General features: G+C 27.4%; 1 protein-coding gene across 2 annotated transcripts in view; it reads right to left on the bottom strand.

Annotated features, from left to right (window-relative positions):
* Rme-8 (receptor mediated endocytosis 8) overlaps nt 1-22,713 on the bottom strand; it is a 189,307-nt gene that overhangs the window by 64,642 nt on the left and 101,952 nt on the right. For both annotated transcript variants that reach the window (XM_075361095.1, XM_075361097.1), the window contains 7 exons: nt 13,623-13,768; nt 12,701-12,821; nt 9,336-9,538; nt 6,747-7,035; nt 3,745-3,899; nt 1,484-1,685; nt 563-754 (listed from right to left, as the gene is read on the bottom strand). In XM_075361095.1, coding sequence (XP_075217210.1) covers nt 563-754; nt 1,484-1,685; nt 3,745-3,899; nt 6,747-7,035; nt 9,336-9,538; nt 12,701-12,821; nt 13,623-13,768 — 1,308 coding nt within the window. The remainder of the gene's footprint in view (nt 1-562; nt 755-1,483; nt 1,686-3,744; nt 3,900-6,746; nt 7,036-9,335; nt 9,539-12,700; nt 12,822-13,622; nt 13,769-22,713) is intronic.

Here is a 22,713-nt window from a genome sequence, read left to right as displayed (position 1 = left end):
CTTTCCTTGCAGTTAAAAAATATCACATGGAACATTATAAATACAATTTAATATATTAAGTTACATTTAACAGATGTCTCTCCTGCAGTATTTATGAAAACAATGGAGAACTTTCAAGTGCCATTATAAAGGTCTAATGAGTAAAAATATTTGCAGTGAATGGCCGAATTTTTTAACTGAAACAAACAAACAAAAATAACCTAATAAACCTAATAAGTATTTTATCATACATTATCCACTTGCCATATATCTTATATTCTATGATTTATTTTTAAAAGTTTCATACAGAGACCAAAAGAACATAATTAAAGAATAATTTAAAACAAACAAAACAGAATTCTGGATATATTAGCAGAGATTTAAGCAACTGAATTCTTCAATCAATTTTATCAATTTTGGGCAGTATTACTGAATCAGACAAATGGAAGATATGGCTGTATTCTTCTTTCAGAGTCAAAATTTAATACATGTGAAAGTTTGGCTTGAAATTAAAAAAACATAATACTGAAACAAGCAGTTCATTTTTTAGACACACATTAATAACAAATGAAAAAATACTCACTCTTCCTTCTGCATTTTTATCAGGATGATATTTTTGAGCTAATCTGTAATAAGCTTTTCTCACGGATGTTTCTTCATGGTGTTGACCACGTTCTAATTCTAATGCCTCGTATGCATCATCTACAGACATTGCAGGTGGTTTCTTTTCAACTTCAGTTTTCCATGCTTCTAGTGTGTCTCTCAAAAGATTAACCTGAAAACAGTAATTCATTTATAATAACCATGCACATACACACACATGTGTATATATATATATATATATATACTTAATAAGATAAATTACTATAAAAATCAGTTATTTTTCTTAACTATGTCTTTATCAGACGTAGGAAATGGACTGATGTTGTAAAAGCAACGTAAAGGACTATTAATTTAGTTATGACTGTAAGGTGTAAAACTAATACCAAATTTCTGATCTACTGGTACATTAAAAATAGTGATTGAAAACAGTAGCTACCTATTTCTCAACAGCAGTTTAAACTATTTATAACAAAATTAATATTTAAAACTAATTTATTACAGTCAACTACGTTCACTTATCTAACAGATACACTCAAAATAAAGCTTTTGATTTTAACACAGAAAAAAAATAAAATCTTTAACCTGGAAAGCTTTTTGAGTTCCAAATATGTAAAAATGGTGAAAACCAAATAATAAATAACAAGAAATAATTTACACTAAATGACCACAATGTTTTAAACTATACAGTATTAATACATATAATAATAAAACTTAAAAAAAGGAAAAAAAGAGAAAGAAATATGTTTATAGCTAAAAACATAACAGATAAAACATGATGGTGAATTGGGAAGAAAGCTGGAATTAATTGGTTTAGGATAAGACAAGAATGCAACCATTAAATGAAACAAAAATAAAACCGATAGAAAATAATGATAAGCATTAAAATTAATTTTATACTTACTGGTTCTTTAATAGGCCAATCTGGAAAATGCTGGGTATCACAAAGATGTCGAAGATAGAAAATATTACAGAACAATTCATTTTCAAGTTGAGGATACCAGATAGCAGGAATGTTCAAAAACTGGTAACACTTTTTATTGTTTCCACGTAATTTAGGGCTGAAGTCAGCAATATGAGCAGCTATCTTCTGACTCAACATTCTCCTATTATTCAAATACAAATATTTATTAGAAAAGTAGTAAGCATAAGAAAATTTTTAAAATCAGTTTTACAGCTTTAATCTTATATATATATATATATATATAAATGAATGTTTGTTTGTCCCATATATGTTCCTATAACATTGCACTGATTGCGATGAAACTTTCATGAGCTGTTGTGCGCATGCTCGCAAAGGTTTCTGAATTAGTTTGGACCTGCTAGGTGGCACTGTCGAGATATTTACGAAACAAACAAATATACAAACAGACTTTCTACTTCTATAACATTTATAGATATATTTTTATATATATTTTATATAGGCAGTGTTCTTGTACGTCTGCTATATAATAAAAAAATACTGGACCAATTTACATGTGGTAAAAAGGGAAAAAAGAAAAAAGGGAGACAGGAAAAAAGGGTAAACTGGAAAAATGGGAAAAGGAAAAAGTGAAAATGGAAAAAGAAAAAAAAGGAGAAAGGAAAAGGGGAAAAGTTGGAAAAGGGTGAAAATTGTAAGGGAAAAATGCAAAAGGGATAAAGTGAAAGGTTAAATTTTGTGAAGTTCTGTAATGTTCTTGTTCTAAACATAAGCAGTTTTTTAATGTTTTATCAAACTTTCAATTGTATTCATTTGATCTATGTATATATATATATATATATATACATACTCAAATCCAGCAATAGCAAAGCATTGTCGGGTCTGCTAGTACATAATAATGACAGTTTGATGAAATAAGCAATAGAACAAAATTAGAATGAATTACAACTTAACAAGAACTCAATTTGGTATGTCCCAAAAAATTCAACTTGAGAAAAAACAATAAATACCCAATTTCAAAGTGTTAAGACAATGTTATTAAATTCACATTTACCTGGTACTTAGATGACATTATCAAAGTATATTAAAAAAATTAGTTTCTTCTTGCTCTTTATAATTAATTACAAATAAAATAAAAGTAATAATGAAAAGTCATTGGTAAATTATAAATCCACACATTGGTCATTGATACCAATCAAAATTGGTACCCAAAGCAGATTATAATACTCAAATTATATAATTTCACCCAGCAGCAGTTGCATAAATATACATAGCTATAAACTATACATACTTTTATATACGACGACTGTATATGGATATGCACAAACATCAATATTATTTTCCCAACAATATATTCCATAATCCTAATAACTAAAACGAAGCAACATTACGCTGCAATGTATATAAAAAAAGATGTACATTACAGTAAAGCTGCTTCAAAAAAGCTGGTTTTATTAATTCCGATAAGTTAAATCGAAGATGTGGATGGTAAAATTAATCAATGGATCTCTGTTGACAAGAACATTCCTGATTGTGTTCCTGTTACTAATGATGAAATTGGTCAGAAATTATGAGTGAAGGGCTGGGAGAGGACAAGACTAAAAAAGCACAGGAAATTTGACTGCAAGTACTATCATTAAAAGAAATTACGATACGATATCAGGTCTAAGGAAAATTTTGGAATTATGAGAAGGAAGACCAGAACAGTTCCATGATTTTTATATAGTGGAAAGTGATGCTTGGAACACTATAAAAAAAGATAAGAAGTTATACGAAATTATAATTATAATAACTGAAATCTGTGTACTCTATACATAATTTACAAATTTGCTTTTTCTTAATTCATAGCATTAAACGTTTTTATAAATTTACATTTTACAATATTTCCCATTTTTTAGTAGTTGAACTGAATCTTTTTAAAATACAGTACTGTATTTAACAGAATTGACTAAACAAAAACACATTACAGTAAAGAAAGTTTTTTTTTCAATATTAGATTAGTTTGTTTTAATTAATGGATCATGTTATCTAAGTAAATACGGTACCTAATACATATACTCATTAAACTACATGTATAATGTTTTACAATCTTTTTATGTAATATTAGGTTATGTTTGTAACATACAGGAAAATTACATTTGATCAGCCGCTTAAAATTACTTAATTGAATCAGCCGCTATATTGAATCACTTTGTTATGTACAAAAGTAATTCTAATAAGCGGCATTTACTGAATATTAATACCTCATTTCAGAATTCCAAATTGCTTCTGGCGTATCATATTCTCCAAGATAAATTTCCATAAACTTCTTTGGCCCATGGTTTTCTAAATAATACACCATTGCTTCAGGCAGTAACTGGCTTAAAATACTTCTCTGCATTAACTCTGATGATTGTGCCTAGAAATTTAATAAAAACATCCATTTATAATATGTACAATCTCAATTGCAATTAATTTTTACAAAGTAATATGCTTTTCCAAAGAGAATAATTGTGTAGTGTCAGTATATACATAAATAATCTTCACATCTAAACAGTACAGGCAAAATTACATAATACTCAGAAATGCATTGTTTAAAAATTCATCAATAAAGTAATATGCCTTCCTAACAAGCAGATTATGCACAACTTTTTCAATGTTTGTAGAATCCATTAATCTGACAGTCTGTAATATAATTTAAACCATGTACAAGGGTGGTTCGGAACGTAAACTCCATTTGGCTACAAATAAAAGACCTGCATGAAAATATTTTATTATATACAACTTAAAACTACAGCTTTTAACTATTTTTCAACATAGTCGCCATTTAAATTCAAGCATTTGTCATAGTGTTTCATTAATTTACAATAACTTCTTTATAAAATTCAACCACCTGGATACCTTGCCAATCTTTCATGGCATTTTGAAGTTCGCTAACATCATTGAAGTACTGCAACATAAAATAAACGTTCAAAAAAAAGCCTGCCATTTTCAACACATTTCTTGATACGCTTGTGTACTGCTTGTTTTGTTCTATTTAGTTCTTCAGGGTTTCTAAGTTGCTCAGCCGCCATCTACAATGAGGACAATTAATTCCTCATCAGAATATATTTTTGTTTTGTATACAATATCTTTCATCCATCCCCAAATGCAAAAATCTAAAGGTCCAAGATCAAGCGATCTTGGAAGCCAGGAATGTGGAGCTTCATTTCTCAAGAAAATGATGTTTTAAGTGATTGGAAACAGCACAAGAGAAGTGGGGGAGGTGCACCATTGTACTGGAAGTATAATTTGTGAACACTAGAGGAACATCTTCAAGCAGCTGCAGCAATTCTTCTTGAAGGAAGTGCAAGTAGACCTCAGTATTTAAGTGGCCAGGTAATATGAATGGTTCAAAAAGATGATTCTGAAGCAGGACGCACCATACAATGACACTAAACTGGTGTTAAAATTGTCTTCCACAGTTTCCTAAGAATTTACTTTTACCCATGCACGCTCATTGCATAAGTTGTTGACACGATCTTGAGTAAAATTTGCCTCATTGGTAAACAAAATATACTTGTAGAGTTGTTGACTGTACCACCAGTTTCAAGAACGCTAAGCAAAGCGGACTGTCTCATGGTAGTAGATGTTGAACTGGCTGTTTACGATAACAATAAAACTTGTTTTGTTTAAGTGTCTGCCATATCATCAAATGTGGAACTCCGATCCGCTTAGAAAGATGTCGTGATTGATGCCTGGACTGTACTGATAATAATTTCATCAATAATAATGTCGTGTTGGACAGATCATACATAGCTAGTATGAATAATAGGTACTGAAGCTGTATTCCGAAGATTGCGAAAAGTCACGCTAATTGTTGTGGGATTTGAAATCCTGCGATTTGGAAAATGTATTTCACATTCTACTGCAGCAGCTATAGCATTACCATTACACAAACCCACAATTAATACCATATCAGTGTATTCCTCTGTTGTAAATAAGTACAGCATTACTTCGATGGCAAATTGATCACATTCAAACTAAAATTCAAAGATAATCTTTGCAACGACAGCACAGTTTACAGTATCTGATATACTTAATATACCTTACAGAATGATTTAAATACTAATACAGTAGTATTTAAAAAAAAAAAAAAAAAACACTGATTATTTAATGTCAAATGGCATTGTTGATGTTACTTTATTGTCAACTTTGAAGTAATAATTTTTCAAATAATTTATAGTATTTCAGTCATTAATAAAAAAATTAGCATTAATTTTAATACAGTTTCTAAATAAAATTCAAATTTTACTAAATTTTCTTTATCTTATTCAACTTATCTTACATTTTTGTTCAGAATTAAATTCTGTACAAGTTTTGTTTTAATGTGTTTAATATTCATTCATTAAAGTTACTGTACATCAAACATAAATAACAGGGGTTTTTATCCCAGATTACTCAAAAACATCTGCAGATACAGTTCTGGGATATATTTTATTCAATTTTTCAGGTGAAAAATCATAGGAAATCACTAAATCTGCTCTAAAAATTTCAGTATGACCACATTTTACTAGCCATAACTTGCAAAAAAGCATTTTAAGGTAAATGTTTATATGAAATTTTTCCATTATTTTCACGAGTAGAATGCTTTATGAAAATCCTGGGAGAACATCTGATACATCCTGCATAGATATAAATGTGTGTGTGTAAAATAATTGTTGATAGTCATAATCATATCTTGGCATTTACATGGATCAGAAAGTTCTGATTAATTATAGTGTATTGTTCAGTATAACAAAATTGGCAAAATTTTACTTTAAAGAGAAAAACAAATTTAAAGAGAGGTTCCAGATCTTTCATCTTAAATCAATCAATTTCCTGTTATTACATAGTTAGAAACTAAACAAGTTTGAATATTAATTGCAACACGTAACTGCATTAAGTATTTTGAACACTGATTGAAAATTTCATTATATGGAGAAGGAAAGGAGATGAAAATCCTTTTAAAAATGTATCATTTAAGTACTTGGAAAAATCATATTACCATTAGATAACTGTTGAAATGACAGATCTTGGTCTTGCGCTGTATGCTGATTAAGATAGTAATCAACAAGTAAATGGAAAAAATGTCGACAATAAGACTGCAGAATAAAGATAGCCATTATATAAGATTTTATAATATACTGGTAAAATTTATAAAGTCAGTAAAACAGGTCATAAAAATAATATATGTTAATAATAAGAAAGAAAAGTAATACATAATATACTCATATAACCAACAAACCTCATCAGCATTGTGGAAAGCTTGTTTTGTATGTGTTAGCTTTAAAAATCTTGCAATAGGTAACACGTTTGAACCTGTATACATGAGGATAAAATAAAATACACCAGTTTCAAAAAGATTAGGTACTATTGAATTATCTTCTGCTATGTGGCATAATAAAGTAGCTACTTTCTCAACAAGAACTGGATCAAATGTCAGCAAAACTTGAACTACATGCTGTAAGGATTCTTTTTTTGATAATTCACGTTTTATTCGTGGTATAGGCCAGATCACTGCACCATCAGTATTTCTAACAGAAAAACAACAAAAAACCAAGCTTTAAATATCCAAAAACATCCAATCAATAACAATACAAAGATAAATGTAATATTATAATTGTAAACAACATTAAATATAGATAAGTATTTTACTTCAACAAAATTATGTCATAAGTGTCAACAACATAATTACTGAAAGTGTTATACTTATTATATGAGGGTTGTTCAATAAGTACTTAGAAAATCCAAGACATGGCGCTTGTAGTATCAAAAACGGTTTGCTTTTATTAAGCATCATTTGTCGCTAGAGTGCAGTTAAAGTTTCAGCTGTATCCATCACGTGGTTTCATTGTCATAGTCAATTAAAGCAACAAGCTATTGTTCATTTAGAAAAATGGAAAAAAAGTCAGTTTCAAGTGGTGATTAAAACACGTGTATTTAAAAGGCAAAGGAACAGTCAAAACAGTGGGTTTTTGAAGGCGAATGGGCCCCAAAGAAGGCAAAAATGGTGAAATCGGCCGGTAAGGGGATGGCCACGGTTTTTTGGGATGCACATGTTATCATCTAAACTGATTACTTGGAAAAAGGACGAACAATAACTGTAGAATATTATGCGTTGTTGTTGACCAGTTGAGTGAATAAATCAAGAAAAACATTCTCATTTGAAAAATAGAAAAATCCTCCTAGAATGACAAACACATATATAGTAAATGCATGCATGTATCACTCTACTTTGGGGGAACACCTCACCTACACCTAATATAATACACTTAGTATACAATAAATAAGTGTAATATAATACATCTAGTATAGTTTTCAAAAACTATACTTAATTATTAAGGCTTATTATATTTAGGAGGTTATGTTTTTAAAATTTATGTTGTTCATTGGTATGTTTTTCTACTCTTGCAATCGTGAGTAATATTCTGTAAATTTATTGCAAAACCCTTGCATCATAAAACACATTTTACATAATACATTAAAATAAAGTAAGACATACATACAATGTAACTATACTGTATCAGAAATTTGTTTTCCTTTTTATTATTTTCCAGCCAATAGATTGGCATGTATTTAAGAGAAATAATAAAAAACCACTGACTTCAGTCAATTAAGCATTGCCATTTTCCTTGCTTATTCTTCAAACTTCAAACTGTTGGAAACCAAGTCTCTTCATGAGTAAAAGAGAACATGTAAGTCAATACTATACGATTAAATCTTTATGCAAGGTCAAGTTTGATGATCTTGGAATATCTGTGATCAATCTATATAATTTTATATATGAAAAGAATCGTGTAATTTGAGCAGTGCATGTTAGGTGATATATTAAGTTGTGCATAAATAAGTGTAACACTAACATTTATAATTTATTGAAAAAAAGTAATTTTAGAATTAGTGCCTCTAATAAATTTTAAACTAAATAAAATTTCAAAATATACTACCAAATTTTTCAAAGTGTTAAATGCTTGAAAATATTAACAGGTAAATACATCTGATGTTATGTAGAGATAAAAATAAAGTCAACATGTTGACAAGTTAAATTAAAAACATAAAAATTAAAAAATTAACTGAAATTAAACTTTATAAAAATGTTTTGTAAAATGCTTTCAAACACATAAAAATGGTTTATAAAACTTCTTTTTTTTAATAATTTTTGGTAGATGATGGTCAAGTTCATTATTGAAACAATGAACTAGGATGTGTATAAAGCAGTAAGAGCTGGATTCATGCTGTTAGGATTATTTTTATTAAAGGGGTTTAAAAAAATGACAAAAACAGAGTATATTAAAATTTGTAGTAACTGTTGATAGAAATAGTGTTTAAATTTTTATAAGGAGCTCTGACCCCATTTTTAGGGAATAGCTTTTTTTTATTCTCTTTTTCTTTTTTGTTATTAGCTCATATTTGGTTAGTTGAAAAAAAAAAATTAAGGACACAATTTTGAAAATAACAGTTTAGTATGAAATAGTTTTTATTGACAAATTTCATAGTAAAATTTAAATGCAAGAATGAATTTTGAATCTATTTTGTTTGATCTTTTTATACAGAATAATATCTGTAGCTTTTATAAGTAAGTGCTGGTAACAGAAGACCACTAGATGGTGAATTTGAGTGCTATTACTGCTTACTTATATTTTTATTACATAAGAATATAATATTAAGCACAAATAACAATAACTGATAATGATACAATATATCATGTTATCAGCATACTTTAGTTGTTAGAATAAAAAAAAAGAAGAAACTGTCTGATGATAAAACAATATGGAATATTAATTAACATACAATATTTAGAATAGCAATTACATTATAGTGAATAAATAGGACAAACCTGCTATTATAATATTGACACATCTTGATAAGCATACTTAAAATCAGTGCAGATAACTGACTTTCATCCATTAGTGCCTCACCGTCGGCACATAAACACCATTTTAGCTGAGTTATTGACTGCAATGGCATCCAACCTTCTAAACCTTGTGCCCAGCATTTTGTACGTGCAGTAATTGTTCCACGTTTCCACAAATCATGCATCTGCAAAAAACACATTTTTAGATAATGACTTTTCATTCACTCAAATAGCTGAATGAAAATTCTTCTAATAAAGGAAAAGACGTAACAAAGAATTTCAAATTACTTACTATATTTATATTAATATTGCTGTTGATTTAATATTAGTTGTATTTTTTTTATTGCCAAGTTTTTCAAAATTGCATGTTTATAAACTACTATAGAAAAATAAATGTTTTATAGGCTATTACTTAAAAAAAAAGAGTGTAAAAGATTTATTTTTTGAATTAGAGTGGAAATTAGTTGCCTGTATTTTACACCAAAGTCAGGTATGAATATACAGGGAGTCCCATATAAAACGCAACCCATCAATCGCTCATCCATGAAATTTCAAAAGTTAAGCTTACTTCCCTACTCGTTACTGAAATGGACTCGTCCAACATCTGAACATCGCGGCGACGCAGTAGAACACTACCGATAGTAACAACAATGCAATCATAACATTCAGTGTATTGCTAGAGACAAGATGGTGTTTTCGCTAGATGAACGTGTTTTCATTGTTGAGTCGTACTTCAGTACGAAATCAGTGGTTGCAGTGCAAGATTTGTTTCGCCATAAGTACCCAGATAAACCAGCTCCTAACAAAACATAAGTATTAAGGTTAGTTGCAAAATTTAGAGAGACTGGTTCTGTTAATAACAAGGAACACAAAAGATCTGCATCAGTGTTGAATACAGATACAGTCACTGAAATCAAAGATCGATTACTCGCCTTGCCAAATAAATCGATCAGACATTTGTCTGCTGAAATTAATTTGTCTAAATCAACTGTTCATCGGGCGACCAAACAATTACAATTACGACTTTATCGCATTCAAACGGTTCATCAACTTCTTGAGCCCGACAAAGAAAAACGGCTACAATATTGTCAATGGTTCCGTCGATTTCTGTGTGATGGAATTAATGTTATGGATCGTTATTTTTCACAGATGAAGCATGGTTTCATTTGGATGGCTATGTAAACAGCCAAAACAGTAGAATTTGGACTGCTGAAAATCCGCACGTTTATCATGAAAAACAACTACACCCACAGAAGTTGGGCGTGTGGTGCAAGATATCGCGGAAGAAAATAGTTGGTTCTATTTTTTTCGAGTACACCATTAATGCAGAACGATATCAGGATATTTTATTTCAGTTCATTGCACTCTTGGAAGAGAAAGACAGACACTGCTGGCTACAACATGACGGTACGACATCGCACTATGCAGGTTCATCTTCTGATTTTGTTAAGGAATTCTTTGGTAATCGTGTTATTGGTCGAGGCTTGTGGCCACCAAGATCTCCAGATTTGACTGCAGCAGATGTTTTTCTATGGGGTTACCTCAAAGAAAAAGCATACAGCAACAAACCACGAACACTTGAACAACTGAAAGTCAATATTGAACAAGCTGTATTAAATATCCAGCCACAAACTTTGGAAAAAGTTGCAAGAAACGCTGTAAAAAGAATTGAAGCTTGTATTCAAGAAGATGGCGGCCACTTCCAACATTTACTCTAAATGTAAGGTAATGGATGGTAATAATAAAAATTACATTTACGTTTACACATGCCTTTTTATTATTTCAATACCTACCAATATAAGGTTGGGTTGCGTTTTATATGGGACACCCTGTGTGTATATGTATATATATATATATATATATATATATATATATATATACCAAAGTCAGGGCATAAAATGTAAATGTAGTTATACAAATGTAACGTATAACGTATACTAAAATAATTTTGTTAAGCATGGACCATTGCTATAAGTATATAATTATAGGTAATATACAAAAAACCACTAACCAAAAATTGAATTCGAAGCATTGAAGCGTTTGGTTGTCAAACCGAGACAACAGTTGAAACCACCAAGCTGACAGGATGTTTACATTGATATTTATTTTAAAACATATAATGACCAACTGTCAATGTAATGACCAACATTTTAAGCAAATATAATGATTTTTTTATAATTTTATATTTGAAGTCTTAATTAATATTATAAATAGGATAAATATGAGAGTTCCTGAAGATGGAATTTTAATTCTGAAAGTGCTTGAACGCTTCAAATTCAATTGTTGGTAAGTGGTTTTTTTATATATTAACTATAATTATATACTAAAATAACTATAATAACTCATTTATGTATCATTTAATATAATTCCTATAAATCATTTATGGCATTCTGAATTTTTGTAAGGATTTTTGTGCATCTTTTGGCAATCTGAGCATTCATCATCTTGAATGGATATATGACCATGTTTAAATACAGCAGCCACCCACTTTTTACTGTCAAAAATAAAGGGGAAAATCTTTTAAACTGGAATTAAAGTCTTTTTGTAAATCTGCTGGGGTTAAATCTTTAAAAATAAAGTACTTCATAACATCTCAAACTTCAATTTTATCTATTTTTCAGAAAATGTTAAAACTTGTTTGCTTTAGTCGATTGATACAAACAAGGAACAAATTACATGAGTATGAAATTTTTCAGCTATTTATTTAAAACCATACTTGACAAAAAATATCACAATAATTTGATCATATATAAGCTATCTCTCTGTCAGGCCGAGAACTTTCTGAATGACCATAGATTGTGTTTGTAATTATAAGTCTTAGCTTTTATCATAAAAATTGCTGATTAAAAAAATGAAAAACCAGTTTCACAAGTCAAAATCAACTAGCAGATATATTCAACTGCTACTTTCAAAAAATTTGAGATTAGGCTTTTTTCTAAGAGATCAATTTTGCCAAATATTTAATTTTCAATTATATTAAAATTTTTTTATCATTCAAAATATAATAAAAACACAATTATAACATACATACATATAACTTACATAGTTAATAGTACAGTAATAAAACTTTAGTGTTGTAAAATAAAATTGAAAATTATAGAAAAATCTGTTAGCTAAAAAAAATTCCTTTAAAAAATATTCTGTTGATGTCACTTTTCAGAAAATATTGACAAATCAGTTTATGCAATATTATTAACTGTCAAACAAAATTTAGAATGATCTTTAGAACATCAACCACAGAAAAGTCAAATCTACCATGAGTAGTAATGACTAGCTGTACAATAGGTAGTACTTGCCAAGTCACATCTAAACCAACAGTAACAGCTAAGAACTAATCTTATATGTACCTCATTGAATGTGAGTGGTCCTTGTTTTTTATCTGCTGCAGCAACATACCATTCCTTTTCATTATCTTTCATCATATCTTTACCAGCTTCTATAACATTAGATTGAGTAGGAACTATTGCTCTGCAAAAACAATTAAAACAAAAATTATAATACAAAAATATTATTAATAGGATTAAAATCAAAGCTGTTGAAAAAAATTAGTTACTTTAAAATTAGAATACATCTCTAACTCAAAAAAACGAAGGTTACATCAATGTAACCTCCTAATTAACAAACTTAATTGGGAATTGATAATGAAAACTTTTTAAAAAATACAATTTTTCTGTAAAAAATTCTGATGTTTTTTAGCAGCCATTACAAATCCTACAATAATTTTTAATATTAAAAATTCAACGCTAAGATGAATAAATTATAATATAACTATTGGGATGGAAGTAATATCAATATTTTGACTGATTTTATACCTCACAGAAGCTAATCAGTTGCCAGTGACAATGGTGACAGTATACACATTCCTGCTCTTTGATAGCAATAATAAGCATTTCTTATTTTAATATAAATATAGCTTATAAACAGTGTGAAACTACTACCAATATACTATATACTACCAGTTATCTACTTAATTAAAAATTTGATATCTTTATCTAATTTTCATGATGATGGTAGTTTAGTTTAAGAACTTAATTAGAAAGTTTTCAACAAATTACAAAAAACAAGAGATAAATTCAACAACAAAAGGACTGGACTGGAAGAGAATTCTAGAATGATAAAGTTTGTCTCTAAACAGCAAAATTATGAACAAAATATAACCAAGCAGATTGAATGTTTAAACAATCAACTTGATATTACAGATTATCAAATTTATTATAATTTAATTATTTAATTATTATATTTAATAACTTAAATTTAAATAAAAATAACCTTGATATATGAAGATGTGCTAAGGTAAGCAGATCTACCAAAATAGGTACACCATTTGCATCCAGTACAGCTTTGACATTTTGTTTTTCAAGAAGTAATCTATCAAGAAATAATAGATATCTATCCCTTTCCATTCTATCCGTACACTGAAACAAAGAAAGATAGATTTTTAATGTATTATATCTTAACTATTTTAATTAAAATAGTTAAGATATAATAATATTTCTCTGGATCTAAATTATATATTTAGATCCAGAGAAATTTCTGCATTTCAAATTTAAGAGATTTAAAAAAAAATTGACAACAATTATTTGTGTAAATGATTTGAATATATTTTCATAATTTTATTACTTTTGATAATTATTAGAGTTTTATTAAGTGTAATGATAATTATACTAGGATACAAGGTATTTTTATGAGATCTAAAGAAAATTAGTTGTAATATCTATATTAATGAAGACTAAAAGAAAAAGGTAAATAATTAAGCTGAAAAATTATTCAAATTTTTTTTCATACAGGTAACATTTTTTAAATCCCTATCCTTATTATAAATAAAAAAATAACCTAAAAACCTTATTATAAAGTACAAATATAATAATTTAAAAAAAAAAATTTAATTTCTTCAAAAAAATTTAAAGAAGAATTCAAAAGTTTAACTGTTATTTTTAACAGTTTTCTCTTAAATCAGTTTTCTTTTTATAATGTTACATAGTTTTTAAATTATACATTTAACAATGGTTTATCAAAATTTGTGATTTAATTATTTCTTGTACATTTTTCAATATACAATATTTCTACTAAATATTTAAAACAAATTTTATTGAATCATTAAGAGTTCAGAGATTTTATGACATAAGTTTTTGTTTTATTGGATAAATTTTGATTTTATTTTTCCTGCATTAAAATGTTGACAGTGCCTTTTTTTAACATAAATGTCTTATCCATTTTAATAAAAATTAGTCTAACTATATTATTTCATAAATATTAAAATTATTGAAGTTGTCAGCTTTAGTTCTTTATTTAATAAATACTTACAATTTCATTTTATAAATTGTAATACGTAAAGAATTAGTTTTATTAACATTTATTTTATTTAATGTAATATTGTTATGTATATTATACCATACGATCATGGGAAAACATAGTAAAATCTTGATCACAGCAGAATCACAAATTTTTAAAATAGAAATAAAAAGGTATACCTTCATTAATATTTAAATTACAAGTACATAAAATAATAATAAATAAAATATATAAAGTCACTAAATAATTAAAATAATTTCAGAACAAATACCAAGTTAAAAGATGTAAATTAATATTATTTATACTTGTAAGATGCCAAAGAGTTGTAAGAATTTTTAAAGTAGTGTTATTAAAAACTCACTGGCAGAGTAATATTTTCTTTTAAACAAAAATCCATTAAACTTATTTAATAAACAGATGAAAGATCTTTTAAGTGGATCAATTATTTGCTAAAAAATATCAATATAAACTTAAGAAGGAGTTTGCTAAAAAATATACATATAAACTTAATAAGGCATTTCATCATACGCTGAAATGCTGTGCTCAGTTACATGAAAAAGCTCTGATGAGTGATTAATAAAAGTGGAATTTTTTTGAGAACATATCTTCACCATATAAAGCATACCACACTGTATGTAAGTATGGAACTGAGTGCTATGATGAAGGTTCTTGGCAGCTATCAGCAGATATGTGATTCTGAATTGTCTTTCACAATGCCATGATTTTCTAGGTCAAAAGTATCTGCTTCAGCTACTTCAGTTGGGATGGTGAACCAAAGGTGACAGACCAATTGAGCAACTGGCATTTATTTTCCAGTGCAGAATAGGAAACCCAAGTTTCATTGCTTATCATACACATGAAAAACTTACCTCACTTTCCCTTTCACATTGGTCCAGAATTGTCAGGACACTTAACATTTTACTTTGGGATGTATGGAACCTACCTCACACATTTTATATGAGATGGAAAGTTGCAGTTCTTTGGATTATAGTGTAAGAAACAATGGAAACTTTTTATAATTATCATCAAATATATGATACAATCTTCAAGATTCAACAACAACGGCACAGTAAATACTACATACTGATAGGTAAATGTCCAGTTTGTTTATAATGAACATTTGCCCTCTATCCATTTAATTTTAAAACCATACTTAAATTGATCCATCTGTAACATTTTAAAAGATGTGCTTTTCTATTTTCTCTTTTCTTTCAATTAAGAAGTTGAGTAATAAATTTCACTTCATGTGTTGCATAATTTTCATTTTTATTGTTTATATCAAAAAGGCCAGAAAACACAAAAACTTTTAAAAAATGAAACGATATGAGAAATATGTTACTGAGATTGGTTGACCTCGAATTGACAGATCCATTGATAGTGTAGAAGAGATGTGCAGATTCTACTTTACATACAACACTTGTAAGAATCACAGAGTAAAATCTATAAAACCACTAATTAATTTTATAAATGCATCACCATATACAATTTAAAAAAATAACATTTATTAAACAATAAATTCATCATGAAAAGCAAAATTTATTTTATTGATAAGTAAATAAGAAAATTGAAAACAACATGAAATTGCATTTACTAGATGTAACCAATATATTATTATATAATCTAATATACCAAATAAACAAACTATTGAAAAAATAAAAAAATTAAACAGCTTACATAACATAATTAATAGCAATTTTAGAATTCATTCTAAATCAAAACTATTTTGAATTTAATTATAAATTTTATACACAGGAAAGCAGTCTTCCCATGGGATTCCCAATAGCCAATTATTACATGTCTGAAATCTTTTTACAAAACCTAGATAAAAAAATAGTTCAATCTTAAGTAAATATGATTAAAACTATTATTAAATCAGATAAGTAAATCTAATATTAATGTAAATAAACTAATTAAAAACATTTTAGAAAACATAACTAAATAAAATAAAATTTACTTTATTAATACCCAAATAAAATAAATCTGCTTTCTAGATTGTACTCTAATAAAAAAAAATAATTTTTAATTTAGCATTTTTTCAAACTTTACTTGTTTCAAAAGAAACGAGTAAGATTGCAATTTATTCCTGCACATTCATGCAAGCATAATTTCATAAATCTGCTTCTTTCATTTTTAATAGTTTGTTAAATATAATAAAAATAAGCTTTCAAATGAAATTAAAAATGAAATAAATATACTCACATAAATAAGTTTAGAAAACAATTAAGACATAAAACATATATGTAAAAAAAACTGAAGAAAAATAATTTTATAATAGTAAACAGTGTACACTACTAACAATTTTTTTAAAAAATTTAAACGATTAGAAAAATAATATAGTGCTCTTTAAATAAGAGTAACATTTTTACAAATGAGAAAAATAGGCTAAAATTTTATAAACAAATATACATTCTGCATACAAAAAATGTAATAAAAATATTTTTAATGATATAAAATAAATATAATCATCAATTTGAAAATCTTAATAATAATAATAAGGTATATAAATATCTAGATAAAGAATAATTTTTTAGATAATAATAATTCTAGATAATATAAGTTTTTTTTTTACTATACAAAAATAATATTTTTTTAAACTCAAAACTGTACAAAATAAAACATAATAACCACTAGTAGAATTTTATACAATATGAACATTCATCCGCATTATTAATGAAAACATAATTTTCCTACAGAAAAAGATATGTAATTAATAAGAGTTGAAAAAATGTTACAAATGAAATATATGATTACCTAGAAGGTAAATTCAAACAAGAACCAAAACCGATAATCTATAATATACATTTAACTTGGAAAATGACAAAACATACAAATTCTATTTGTCTTAATCCATTTTGTCAGTTTTTTTTTTTTAAACCATTTACTAATAATATTTAACCTTGATATAGCTATGAAGACTACTAGTCCACAATGGTTGAGACAAATAATTGGATACATTTAATAGACAGGTGTAGTAAGAAAGACTAATTCAAGCCAATAATCTACATAAAAATATTTTTTATTTAAACTCATTTTTACATTTTTAAAAATATTTATATAATCTTTAACAATATCTACAATAATATATATATTAAATATATGGAATCTTGTGTCTCTACAACTTAGCAAACATTAATTATTTAAATCAAGGCAATAAAATGATAAAGATGTCTGAATGACATTTTAGTTCCATTTAACTAATCGTCAACACAGTAATAACAAATTATAATTCAAATATGAAACAGAATAGTAATAAAATATATTCTTTAGACAAAAAAAAAGTTAAAAAAAAAAAAAATAGAAACAGATAAGTAACAAAAATAAATAAATAGTATTACTACATAGGAATTCTAATCATCCATGGATGCAAAAGATAATCTATACTATTATATAAAGAGAAAGAGGGTTTTTGTTTGTTCAGGATAAACAAAAAAACTACTCGATCAATTGCAACCAAATTTTTACCCATGTTTCTTGGAATAACTGAGGTTTTTAGATACATATTATTTAAAAAAAGTACAAACCATACCATTGAAGCACAAACTTTATTGAATTCAATTAATGAACTATGAGTCTCTATCTCTATGTGGGCTAGGTTTGAACTGGATGATTCGAAAATAATCTAATGAATATTACAAAAATAATAGAATTAAATTAATGTTAAAAAAAATATTAAATAAATAAAAGATTTTTTTTTTTATAATGATGGGCTTCCTGTGGGGACTGCGTTTGAGCATCTCATGGGAGGCTAAACTCATCACCATCAACTAGTAATAAACTGGGTGCCCTTAGGGTACTGTTATGGGAGGTGCAATGGGGTGCTCTTATAATATTTCTGCAAACAATCATGTGATTTTCAAAATTCAAACAGGGTATTTGCTAGTAAGTTGAAGGTTAACTTTTGCATGCATCAGGTACTTTCTTGATCTAACAAATTACAGTTATTCGGAAATGTTATTTAAAATTGAAAAATAATTTAAATTTTTAAATAATAAATAATCCATTACGGTGCTGCACTTCTCATTTGAGGTGCTAGGCTCTCAAGAAAGGTCTTATTTTTCAATAAAGGTCTTATTGAAATTGAAGACAACATATCATGAGCAATTCATAATCAATGCCAAGCAAAAATTACTAAAGATAAGTGATGAAAATTTGTGTACATGTCATTCTTACAGTGAAACTGCACACTAAAAACAGATTTTTTGAAATTCCGAGTTTAAAGGAGTAAAATGGAGTAACAATGAAATTTACAATTTTTTAATATCCTCTGTAACAAATTAAGATATTAGCTTGATTTTTTTGTGTAATTTTCATGTGAATATCTAATAACCAATTCTAGATTTAAAATGTTACATGAGTTAAAAATGGATATCTGAATTCTTTTTGGAACCTTGCTATTTTTTTAATTTCTTGGTAACAAATGAAGAAATCAATCTGATTTTTGGTGAGTGTAATCTTCATGTGATTAAATTTGTAGATCTTTGAAATTTGATCTTGAAAGAGGATGAAGAAAGGTAAAAAAAAATTTTGTACAATGATTGTAAATTTTCCCAATCCTGACTATACTAAATGAAGTATTCAGCAGATTTGGCTATGCAAATACTCTTCAGATAAATATTTAAAAACCATTTTCAGGTTTTTTGAATTCTGATTTTTTAGGGGTGGACGGTGTACAGCGTTGTGGCTCAACCAGCAGTCACTGCTACCGTAACTGTATGTGTGACTGGCTGCACCTGCCTCCATTTACTTGACTAAAAAACATAAAATAAAAAGAGTGACTGCTACAGGAAACGCAAGTAACCATATAGCACAGGTGAAGCTGCGATGAGGAGCTAGTAATATGATAAACAGAACTAATAAAATATGATGGTGGAATGAAAATAAAAGAAAAAGTAAATAGGTGTGACTGTAAATTTACGAATAAAACTCAACAATAAATTAAAAAAAAAAAAAATTTACACCAATAAGACTTTCAATAACAGATATTACTGAGCATATACGAATGAAGCCTAAAAAATTTCAAATATATCTAATTAGCAAACAAAATAAAACTCAGTATAGGAAATCATGTGGAAATCATAAAATATACTTAATAGAGAAATTGACTGCCTAAAATAAATATTACATGTCTATAAATTCATTTTAAAGATTACTAGAAAAACCACTGAACTGAATTCAATGATGTATAAACTAGCACGATTATAATATTGGCAGACTTTTTTCAGTTCAGTCTGTCTAAGGCCATGGTTAGATACAATTTCATGATAAGATTTTCACAAAATTATTTTAATGAATGTATTTTAAAAATTAGACTGTCAATGTTCTGACTGTTTTGATCGGTTTATAAGTGAATTTTAAAATAACAATATCTCAATTCTATAAAATGTTTAATAACAAAGGTCTCTGCAATGGTAAAATTGTCTGGAATTTTATCTAGTAATTCCAATAGATTTTTTGGTGCTGAAAATATTTTAAAACATCCTTGATGTAAGATTTTTTCACAATTTGTAGTTTTTATTCTTCTATAGATCTAGCCTATTATGAGGATTATTTTGTAAAAAAAATTATACAACAAAACATTTTATGTATGAAAATGAAAGAAGTTGTTATTCTGAATAAAAATATAATGAATTTTTGATAAAGAAGTTTAAAGCAGTAATAAATCTATAACATAGCTTTACATACAGCCTCTTTCGTGTTAACTGCACAAAATGTCTGATCATTTCCTGTAACTGTGTATCTGTCTCCTCACCACCATCATCTGTTATTCTAGATAAAAAAATTAAGTTCAGTACCTTTTTTACAACTGTGTTGTATATTTATATATTAGTTTGTGACATCTTCATTCATTTACCTTACATTAAAATTTATTTAATAATATTTTTTTAATATATTTATAATTTTTATTATGATATTTTCCAAGTAACTATAGTTATATTGTGTAAGTTTTTATTAAAAAAAATTCCAATGGTGTCAAGAGGCATTTCAGTGGGTCTGACTCTTTTTGCTATATTTCTGGATACTTTACTTTCAAAAAATATTAAAGAAACATTACAGAATTTGTAAATAAGTGCATTTTGCAGATTTTGGTGTGAAATTAAGAGACCAAGACAAATCTTTGGTTCCTCATAAGGTTTGTTCAGTGTGAGTTGAAGAGCTTCATCAGCAGCCAAAGAATAGTACTTCTACTTTGGAGTGCCTATGGTTTGGGGAGAACCAACCAATCATAGCAATGATTGTTACTTTTTGTTTATGTATAATACAGGGATTCAATTTAAAAAAACAGAAAGGAAATCTTTTACCCAAACTTTTGATCAGCGATACGTCCTGTACCTCATGGACCAGTAATATTTGCTCCTTCACCACCAGATAAATTAGATGATATATGTGATGAAGAAATGATTTCGCAGCCTGTGATAATGAATTGGATGATTGAAGTTGGACAACTTGTGGCAACTTAAAGATACTATCTTTGTTATTTGGATAACAAAGTGGTTACGCCAAATATCCATATTTTTTGTGCAAGTGGGATAATCATGATAGAAAGCAGCACTATAATAAAAAAGAATGGCCACCAAGACAAATATTAAAAGTTGGTATGAAAAATACTGAAAGGGAAAGTTTATTAAAGTAAAGCAAAGTTTTGCTTCCTCTGTTACATATTAAATTAGGATTAATGAAGCAATTTGAGAGGGCATTAAAAAAAGATTGAGATTGTTTCATGTATCTATGAAGTCAGTTTCCAGGTTTATCAGACACAAAGATAAAGGAGGGTGTTTTTGTTGGGTCGGATTAAGGAAGCTTAAAAAAGGTGCAATATTTGAATCTGATTTTTTTTTGAGAGCACAACGAAGGTTCGATATTAGCACCTAAAAGCATGGTTCTATAACATATAAACTAGTGAATCTGAAATGGAGGAAGCAGAAAAACAAGGTTGGAAACCTTTGAGAATACAAAGTTTCTTAACTACAAAAAAGATGAAGATTATAAAAATATATTAGAAAAATTAACAAATTTGGGTTGTAAAATGAGTCAAAAGGTGCATTTTCTAGACTCACACTTCAACTACTTTCCTGAAAATCTTGGTGCAGTAAGTGAGGAGCAGGGGGAAAGATTCCACCAAGACATGTAAGCATGGAGAAGAAATACCAAGGGAGGTGGAATAAGAGCATGTTAGCTGACTACTGATAAAAAGGAACGACCTGCTGTGAGACCACAGAAGCACGAAAAGGAGCATCAAAACAAAAAGAAAAAGATTTTATAAGGACTAAGGACATAAATAATATCTTATTGTGTTTTTATTAGTTTAAATAATATTTTTAAATAATTTTTTTTTCATATCACTTTAAATAAATCCTAAATTTAATTAAAAATTAGTTTTTACATTTAAAAAAAAATGTTAACCTTTTTAGTGAAAAAATTTTCTGATTGCTAAAAAACACAGGCCTGTGTAATTAATCAATAATTTAACTATGTTTTTTACTAAATATTACTCTAGATGTCAGCATGTCTATTATAAAATATTACGTGTTTTTTTTAGATCTACTTATTTCTACATCATATTTTTCATAAAAATTCTGAAAAGATATCAGATAAACATATTTCTAATGCTAGTCATTAAATTTGTTTGAATATTTTATCATTTCAATTGGAATATTGTTTCAATATAGTATTTATAACATACAAATTTTGTTTTATTATTATTATTTAAAAAATTAAATTTTTCTTCAAGTTCTATCGAACCTGTAAATTTTTTAAAGTTATGTTTTGCTTCTAAAATGTTTTATTTTTTCTGTAATTTTATATTTTTTTTTAATGGAATTAATAAGTACCAATGGGAGATTTCTTTTTATGGTAAACCTTTAAATATGAGAAAAAGATTTTTTATCATATTTATTATTTTCAAATAATGTCCATGGACTATATTTATTCTAGGAAATCTTTACATTTATTTAAGAAATTTTTTTATTTTTACATTCATCTTCATGCATTAAAACAAAAGTATTTTATCAGTTTTTATCTTTAAAATGAGATAATTTGAAATATTTTTCTTTCAATTCTGTAATATCCA

The sequence above is a fragment of the Lycorma delicatula genome, chromosome 3, assembly GCF_047948215.1.
Source record: "Lycorma delicatula isolate Av1 chromosome 3, ASM4794821v1, whole genome shotgun sequence".
Taxonomy (NCBI): Eukaryota; Metazoa; Arthropoda; class Insecta; order Hemiptera; family Fulgoridae; genus Lycorma; species Lycorma delicatula.
Note: the sequence above shows the minus strand (reverse complement) of the source record. Positions and strands in the feature narration are given on the sequence as shown.